The sequence below is a fragment of the Arachis ipaensis genome, chromosome B06 (genome assembly GCF_000816755.2).
Source record: "Arachis ipaensis cultivar K30076 chromosome B06, Araip1.1, whole genome shotgun sequence".
Lineage (NCBI taxonomy): Eukaryota > Viridiplantae > Streptophyta > Magnoliopsida > Fabales > Fabaceae > Arachis > Arachis ipaensis.
In genome coordinates this window covers 136,600,729-136,610,022 of record NC_029790.2, presented here as the reverse complement: position 1 = coordinate 136,610,022, position 9,294 = coordinate 136,600,729, and the positions used below count along the sequence as shown (strand labels likewise).

At 33.7% G+C, this 9,294-nt stretch overlaps 3 protein-coding genes across 5 annotated transcripts in view; 2 read left to right on the top strand and 1 right to left on the bottom strand.

Moving 5' to 3' along the window:
• Nucleotides 548-3,667, bottom strand: LOC107648581 (zinc finger BED domain-containing protein RICESLEEPER 2-like). Of its 2 annotated transcripts, XM_016352393.2 has the most exons (4): nt 3,367-3,667; nt 1,330-3,008; nt 917-1,232; nt 548-847 (listed from the first exon to the last, which is right to left on the bottom strand). In XM_016352393.2, exons 2-4 carry the CDS (start codon nt 2,968-2,970, stop codon nt 717-719), a joined length of 2,088 nt encoding a protein of 695 aa, XP_016207879.2. In that variant the 5' UTR covers nt 2,971-3,008; nt 3,367-3,667; the 3' UTR covers nt 548-716. The 2 variants fall into 2 exon arrangements, with proteins under 2 accessions (XP_016207879.2, XP_020961031.1); XM_021105372.1 differs by having other exon boundaries at nt 548-1,232.
• LOC107605723 (F-box/FBD/LRR-repeat protein At1g13570) lies at nt 4,275-7,052 on the top strand. 2 transcript variants are annotated; one of them, XM_016307691.2, is made up of 5 exons: nt 4,275-4,412; nt 4,555-4,609; nt 5,076-5,918; nt 6,129-6,284; nt 6,557-7,052. In XM_016307691.2, the coding sequence occupies exons 2-5, from the start codon at nt 4,607-4,609 to the stop codon at nt 6,833-6,835; spliced, it is 1,281 nt and encodes a 426-aa protein (XP_016163177.1). In that variant the 5' UTR covers nt 4,275-4,412; nt 4,555-4,606; the 3' UTR covers nt 6,836-7,052. The 2 variants fall into 2 exon arrangements, with proteins under 2 accessions (XP_016163177.1, XP_016163176.1); XM_016307690.2 differs by having other exon boundaries at nt 4,286-4,451.
• The window catches only part of LOC107647807 (protein DETOXIFICATION 33), a 6,033-nt gene continuing 4,879 nt past the window's right edge, over nt 8,141-9,294 (top strand). The window contains exon 1 of the mRNA XM_016351856.2: nt 8,141-8,506. Within this exon, the coding sequence (XP_016207342.1) occupies nt 8,228-8,506 (279 nt within the window). The 5' untranslated portion in view covers nt 8,141-8,227. The remainder of the gene's footprint in view (nt 8,507-9,294) is intronic.

Genomic DNA, 9,294 nt, shown 5'->3' with positions numbered 1-9,294 from the left:
TTATTCTTAAAAAAAAATAAAAGTTTTTAATTATTTTTTGTTTACCAAAAACATCATTTGCCACATACCTATAAAACGTTTCCACTTGTTCACACAAATGGTGACAAATAAAAGTATACGAAATCCTTTTGGTGCTAACCACGTTAAAGACTGCTATTATGCAAACTTCAAAGTTAAAAAATCAATATTCAAAAATAGTGTAACTTACTATTTTTTATAGTGATTTAAACATTAATAATTAACATATAAATTAATTTGATATTCTTTAAAACATTGAAAAATAGATAAGTCGTCAACTAGTTTTACTTTTACCAAATGTTGAGTAATCTTGTCGAATAAACCCAATCTTTAATGAAGATCAAGTTATTTTACATCTTGTAAGAATTATCAAAGCTCAATTAAAAATGTTAATTTAATATCCAAGATATATAACTGATAACTGTGTGTCAACTAAAAAAGAAAAAACAACTAATATTTCTTCTGAAAGATACTTCTGCTAAAATGAAAAGTAACTTCATAATCAAAATTAAAATAGACTACCTGAAACTAAAACCAAACAACCTCTTCACTTGTTCATACGGTACTCCTGAACAAAATTAGTTTTGAGTTTCTGAGAAATCATAACCAAAAACCAAAAACCAAGAGTTAGGGACAAAATAATTAACTAGAAAGCATGATTGTAATAAATTGCAAGTGTAAACGGATGATCCAACTCTTCAACCATTTAGAGCACCATCATCATCATCATCATCATCATCTTCATCTTCATCTTCCTTTTCATCTTCATCTTCATCACAATCCCATTCACATTGATCTTCATCACAATCACATAAATCTTCATCTTCATCTATTACCAAAACAGAAAATAAATAAAAACAAATTGATATATGATAACAGAATATCAGAAGGAAATTACCTTTACAGTAAAAACCACACAACCAAGTTCGACTACAAATGAAAGCTTGATGATTCTTTGACAGTGTTGAGCTTCTGTACTTTCTAAGAACTCGAGCACCAATACTAAAATCAAACTTAGACGCCACATTCGTAATGGGAATACTCAGCAAGTCACAAGCCATCTTTGATAATTCTGGAAAGCGTTTCTGAGTATACTTCCACCATTCCAGTACATCCAAATCCTCATAATAATCAAAGTTTAAATTTGGTTCATCCAGATAGACATCAAGTTGACTCTTTCCAACTCTTAGTGCAAGTTCATGATGTTTCAATGCCTTCCATAGATGACAGTTAGCAAGTAAACAACATGAGTCAATTGATAAGAGAAAAAAGAAGGTTAAATCATATATAAAATTGAATAAATATACTTACACCAAACATTCTCTGCTTCATTTCATTTAATCCAGCTGAACTTGATGGTGCAGGATGGGAACGAGTTGGAGTAGCACTCTGCACATTGGAAGTAGTAGAGGGAATGTTGTTGTTGCTTGTATATCCCTCAAAAAGCTTATACAACTTTCTTTTCACATGCTCTGTCTTCTCATGACTTGTAGAATGATCAATTTTTGAAAAGAGAAACTCCAAAGAAGAAAGCTTAATCCGAGGATCAAGAACTGCTGAAAGTCCAAGCACAACACTATACTCCTCCCAATATGTCTTAAATTCTCTCAGCATTTTTTCTCCCACACTCCTTATCGCCTCATCTTCACTATTTAAACTTTCTTGCAGGGTCAGTTGAATTTGGTGAATTTGTAAAAAGTATAAGTTGGAAGTGGGATATGATGTATCGGAAAACAATTTGGTAATGTCATAGACGGGAAGTAAGAATTTATACATCTTTTCGGCTCTTTTCCACTCTTCCACAGAAGGACAGCACTTAAAATCATGATCGTTCACTTGAAAGTTGGCAAATGTACTCTGTCTTTTGACAGCACATTCAAGCATCAAATAGGTTGAATTCAATCTAGTAGGATTATCTCGACGTAATTCAAGCCTGGTGGCTTTACCACCGAGCGTTCCAACACATTTTTTAAACTCTATCCTCCTACTCTTTGATGCCGTCACATATGCAACACTTTCCCTAATCTTGTCCAATACATCATTACATGCTTCCAATCCTTCTTGCACAATAAGATTAAAAATATGGGCACAACACCTCACATTAAAAAACTCTCCGTCACATAACAACCAGTTTTCCACAGACAAATTAGTTTTCAGATTTTCTTGCATGCCATCATTGTCTGGATCATTGTCATAAGTGAGAGAAAAAATCTTTTTCTCTATTCCCCACTCCCTCAAACATTCTTGAATTTCTGAAGATATTTCAAATCCATTGTAAGGATGAGATATGTAGCAAAAATCAAGAATTTTGCTATTCAACTTCCAGTTTGAATCAACAAAATGTGCACTCAAACATATATAAAGCTCAGTAGTACAAGTTGTCCATAGATAGGAAGTTAGACAAATCCTATTAGGAATACTTGCTAGTGTTTGTTTAAGCTTCTCCTTCTCTCTCATATGAATCTTCAACACATCAGCTCTAATAGTATCACTAGAGATGGGCATTACATTTGGATTCAAATATTGCACCCACCTTAGAAAGGGCCCTCGATAAAATGCCCCTATTGGAAAATCACTCTCAAGTACCATGCCAACAGCCATCTTACGTAATACCAATTGGAATATCTCAGGATACTTTGATTGCCCTTCCGTATCATTAACTAGTTGACGAGCATCTTCAACTTCAATTTCATCACATTGTTCGATATGGTGGATTAATAACGCGGTCCCATCTAAACGATCCTCAACTTTAAATTCCCTTCGACAAGCATTACACCTAGCCCTTTCACTTCCATCCTTTCCAACACCAATTTTGGTGAAAAAATTCCAACAATCAGAGATTGTTAGTTTACATCTTTTACAGGTAGGTTCTTCGGATTCAGCTACATGTGTGAAATCTTCAGATTCCCTTTTCGCACTTGGCTGACTAACAGATTGGTCACACAATTCCATTTTAATTGTCAAACAACAAAAGTGGACTATTCTAGTTACTGCAGAAAACAACATAGCACAACATAACATAATTATTTGAGTTCTGGCTTCTAAAGTTAATTAACACTCACAAACAGAAAATGAAAAATAATAGGCAACTCAACCAATACAGAACAGAGTCACAGTATCAATATCTAGCAGTATGTTCTTTTCATGAATGAGTTTAAAAAGTAAAAAAAATGAAATAAGGATAGGAAAAAGAAAAGTGACATTGCAGAACACAAGAAGCTGAGGACAAGGGTTCGTAAACAATGTTACTACACTCTGAAATTTTGAAAACAATAAATATCGTGAACAATGTTTAAAAATTAATGATGATTAGAAAAAACAAAACAAAAGCACATCCGTGACACGTACAGCAAAGAAGACGAGATGCGATCGCCGGAGACGAAGAGCGGAAGAAGAAGCAGGTCGCCGCCGGGAGAGAGAGTAACCTCCGCCAGAGATTGGAAGAGAAGAAACGAAGAAAAAGAAGAAGAGTGATCGAGTAAGAAATCGGAAGTTTCGAGAAACCTAAGTCATGATTCAGTGACTGACTGAGTGAGAGTGTATAGCTTAACTTCTGTATTCGCGCGCCAAATGAGAGAGAGGGAGAGAGAGAGAGAGCGCGCGCCCAGCGCTGTGCGTATTGGGCTAACTTAGCCTACAAAAAAAAATATATACAGGCCTATTTAAAACCTAGCCCATAGTTTATGTTTTCTTTTGAATTTAATTTTATATACTCAACGCGACCAAAAAAAAAAAAACATATACTCTGAATATAAAAGAGTTTAATATTCTAACAAAAAAAAAAAGATTTAACATAACCAAAAAATAACAAGACCAAAGAAAAAAAAAGTTAAATATAATCAATTTGTGATTTGGTAGGAATCATTAGTCCACTTAAATATGGAAGTTTCAAATTTCTTTGTGCTTAGTCATTGGATTGCCAAGTAATTAGCTTGAGTTGATTTAGTAGTTAGTTTACTAGTCCACTTAACTAAGTATTAAAATTTGAATTTCGACTTATATATGCAACAATTTTTTGACTAATGACAAACTTTTAAATAAAAAACTGATTTGCCAACGAATTAGTCCTTTAAAAAATATTGTAAACAAAAACAAATTAAAGAGTTTGATATATACATCAAATTATGGATGATTTTTCAATGGTTAGGGACGAAAATATCCGCGGGACAAAAGGTTAGGGACCTATTTGTCCTTTTCTCTAGTAATTATTAATAAGCAAATTCATTAGGGGTTCTTAGTTTCGAAACCACTTATTTTGTCATTTATACTCTTCTTCTCCAGCAAATACAACACGAAACAAGCTCTATGCTCTTCCACATATCAGTTTATACTTTATAACCACTACACTGCCACTACTCTCTGATCTAAAACCCCTCTTTGATCCGATTCCTCTGGTATTCAGACAAGCTTGCTTCTTGGATTCTTCAATTTCGGTCCTTTTTCCATTACTCTCATCATTCTCTTCATAATTGTTATATATTTTTAGTCTGATTGTTGAATACGTGTTTTCATGTTGGGGCTTTTTCTCTGTTGTAGGTACCTTCGAAGATTACGTGCGTTGCCTGGAAAATTTACTTGCTAGCTTAACATGGTAATTTCCCACGATTCTTCTGCATAATTTATACGTCATAATATGAAATTTGATGGATTTATTCATTAATTTTATTTATATATTTTGTTTGGGAAAATTTAGGGTTAAAAAATGATGAATTTAATCTTTCTATGGCACGTTGGTAAACCTTCTAACATGTATTTTGAGTTTATGATTGAAGAAAGTTTGCTTCTAGCTTTTGTTCTTGTGGATAAGCCAAATTGCTACAAGCAACAGCTTTGATGTGTTGCTTTGTGGTTTTTGGTAAGGAAAAAATACAAAATTTGCTAGCTGGAAATTTAGACACCACTAAAATAATTTTTTAATTATGCCAAATTGTCAAACTATTTTGCTGTCCGAATTTCGGCATATATTTTTCGATTTTCTAAAGACCAAAGGCCACCATGTATCTAGTAACATAGTGTTTTTTTAACTGATTCTTTCATCCTTTGTTTGATATGTGAAGCGACGAGAACAAGTCCAGCCCGCTTGCCATTCAGATTTTGAGCCAGATAGATTGAGTTGCTTACCTGGTCATGTTATAGACCAAATTCTTTCGCATTTGCCCCTTCGGGAAGCAGTGAGAACAAGTGTGTTATCAAGCAAATGGAGGTACAAATGGGCAACGCTACCAAATCTTGTGTTTGATAACCAATGTCACTCGGTAGCTTCCCAAGATCATTCAGATATCAAGAACAAGCTTTTGAGAATCATCGATCACGTACTTTTACTTCATGCTGGGGCAATCAACAAGTTCAAGCTCTCCCATCGCGATCTCATTGGTGTGACTGATATTGATCGTTGGTCACTTCATCTAACCAGAAGGTCTCTCAAGGAGTTTGTGCTGGAAATCTGGAAAGGGCAGCGCTATAAGATACCATCGTGCTTATTTGCTTGTCAAAGTTTAGTTCATTTAGAATTGTTTAATTGTTGGCTTAAGCCTCCATCGACATTTCAAGGCTTTAAGAACTTGAAGAGTCTTGATCTGCAGCATGTTACCTTGGCTCAAGATGTGTTTGAAAACTTAATATCTAGCTGCCCTATGCTGGAACGATTAACGTTGATGAACTTTGATGGTTTCGCTAATCTCAACATTGATGCACCTAATCTTCAATTTTTTGACATTGGAGGCAAATTTGAAGATATCAGCTTCGAGAACACTTTCCAGTTATCTGTAGTATCCATTGGTTTGTATTTGAACTTTGAAACCAATCAAAATAGATTGCGTGGCAGTTCAAGCAATTTGCTCAAGTTTTTTGTTCATCTCCCTCATGTTCGAAGGCTAGAGGTTCAAAGCTATTTCTTAAAGGTATTTTTTCATATCATATTTTAATTTCTTGATCATTTGAATATTGAATTAAGGTATTACCCTATTAGAACGTTTGAATGGTGCAATGCTAGTTTTTGCTGACAAAATATAGCGTATTGATGCCTTGGTAACTTGGTTTTGGACCTTAAGATCAACCTTGAGCTGTAATATTCTGATTTAGAGCTAATATGTTTCTTCTTTCTGCCCCAGTATTTGGCAATAGGGGCTGTGCCGCTAAAGCTTCCAAGACCATGCATTGATCTTAGTTACCTCTCCATTCGTATGAACTTCAATGATTCAAAGGAAATTTCAACTGCTTTATGCCTGCTAAGAAGCTCTCCTAATCTGCAAGAACTAGAAGTATTGGTGAGTACTCACTTTAACTCGAGTGTTACTTGATTTTGGATAATAATTTTCGGTTGCACATTCATATTTAGTCATTTATTTTAAGTTATTATTTTCTAATTTTAGGAACTTTGGCATTATTTGATCCATGTTATTGACTCCATCTAGTGGGACAAGGCTTAGTAGTAGTTGTTGAATGCTCTCGAATTTTAAGATTAGTTTAGCTTTGCGCATATGTCCTGTCCCTGGAAATTCCCTATATTTTAACACGTGCAAGTGATGATTGCGTGTAGGCTCGCCCTGATGAGCAGAACGTCCTGATACACCCTTATTGCGGGGAAGATGAATATTGTAGTTGTCCTATCATGCAACTGCGACATGTGAGGATAGATGGTGTCTCTGGTACCAAACCCGAATTAGATTTTATCAGTTTTCTGCTTCTGTATTCGCCGGTGCTAGAAAGGATGACTGTGAAGCCGGTTTCAAGCGGAGTGACTGAGTTGATGAAAGAGTTATTAAGGTTCAGGAGAGCTTCAGGGCGAGCTGAAATCATTTACCAAGAATCTCCTTGATGCTATCATTATATTCTTAAATGTAATTATCATTTTTTTATTTTACTTTGTGTTTCTTTTTGGTGTTGAATGTATGGCTTTTCATGTTTCTACACTTAGCAACTTGTAACTAAGAAGCCATGGTGTGAACCTACCTATGCTTAAAATCCAAGACATCTATGCATTCTATGACTGGAAGAAGTTGCAATCATTACAATTGAAAATTTAAGTCATTTTATTATTTAAGAATTAAGATCTTAGTAAGGAGTGTCTCAGTGATAATAATCTATATATTAGATTTATATACTTCAAACTTTAAATCATTTTGGGTTGGTTTATCTAGTCAGCTTTTTGACTCATGATTTCAGTTTAATTTTTGGATTTTTCTTATTAGTGGATTATTGATAAATACTTCAGTTTTTAGTAAGTTTTTGTTATGCTTGAAAGAATCAAAGATAAATTGAGCAAGTCCTCATCTTTTTTGTTTTATAATGTGAATTGTTGTTTGACAGAAATTTAATGCAGAAATTATGGATCATACTATATGTTTATGTGGTGACAATAACATAGGGAAATATGCAGGGGGAAATGAGCACGTGCTATAATGCTTAGAAGCATTTGGGGCAATCAATTTTGGCCAATATTTTTTGGTGCGGCTAATTAACTTCAAACTTTATAGCTATCCTTCAAGTCAATAAATTCAGGTTGAAAGTTTGGGTAGCTGAAACACCCACTTGTATATAATTATTTTCTTATTTCTTTTTTTTTCCCTTTTAAAATGTGGAAATGAATTGAAAACTTTAGAGGGAAGCATCAATTTGACATAAGAAAAAATAAAAATACCAATAAATTATTCCTTAAAAATAGTTTATTGGTTTGTGATACATACTACAAGGATGAATTATGTTATTAATAATAAAATTTTACTAGTTTTAATCAAAGATATTTTTAGATATTAGTTTATTAGTAAAATGATTTTTGTGGAGTTTCTTTTTTAAAAAATAAGCGTGAATAACCAATTTTCATGTCCCAATACAAATTTTGAATTACATGTAGAAACAGGGATTGAGGTTCAAGGATTGAACTCTTGACCTTTCGAATCTAGAACTCTAATACCATGTCATGAAACCACTCATTCCAAAAGCTTAACCTAATAGGAAAATGTAACACTAATGGTTATATTTCTAATACTTCCTAAACCTCCATTGTACACATTGTACAAAATTTCTATTGGCTCCCTATACTTTCTCAAACCGTAAAAGACAGAGCCAAACCAATAGCAAGTAGCTACCATTCAAATACATAGCTACCTAAGATTTCCTCATCTCCAATATAAGTTATTGCAGTCACTCTCCAATATTCAATGACCCTTTGAAATATTATAATTTTTTGAAATTACCTAACTTAGTAACCATGCCTGTCAACACCACCCCATTACTTGATAACAATAATGGAAACCATGGTATCATTAATGCTGAGAGTGATGATGAAAGGCCATTTAATTTGGTTAAAAAATTTGGATTTGAATCAAAGAAGTTATGGAAGTTAGCGGGGCCAGCAATAATCACAGCCTTGGCTCAGTTTTCACTTGGTGCACTCACTCAAACATTTGCTGGTTTGACCAGTGAGCTTGATCTTGCTGCTGTTTCTGTTGAAAACTCTGTTATTGCTGGCTTGGCTTTTGGAGTCATGGTAATAAGTAATAACTTTACTTTCTTAATTTAATTTCTTTTCTTGCTACTTGACTTCTTTTACATAATTTGATTCTCTGCACATTTATTTATGAGTTAGGAGACATAGACACATCAATAAGTATAATTAATTTTTCATTCAATCTTAGGCCTTTTTAGTAGGAATGGCAATGAAGTCAATATGGTGACTTTTCACTTACCCATCCTAACCTACCTTATTTTATAGTTAAAAATTCAGGTGCAGTCGACTTCACATGAAGTGAATAACTGAGAGCCATTAGATGGTTTGACTGATTTGACCAAATTTTTATCCAACGACTCTTAACAATCAACTTCACATAAAGTCGACTGCACCTGAATTTCCACATATTTTATATAGATTCCGCTTTGCTGCTATTCACAAGTAGTAAAGATTTGCACCGTAATCCTATCTTGCGAATACTTGTTCTACCCCTATTCGCTTTTATAACTTTTTAAATTAAATTTCTTTTGTAACTTATATGTATAAATATACACATTAGATTGAAAGTTTTGGTAGCTGAAACACCCACTTATATGTATATATTGCCATCCCTACTTAATTACATAGAGGTATATACTATTTAGTATTTAGTCTTTTGTTAACAAGTTCCTTACATTTGCAGTTTTGGTGTTGCCATTCTCTATTTTTGTGAGCATTAAGGATTTGTATTTATTTTATCATTAACCAAAGTATGAAGTTTAATTTGCATGTGCTAGATTTACACCCAATTTGGCAATGTTAGTGATGAATGGGCAAATCTAAAAATA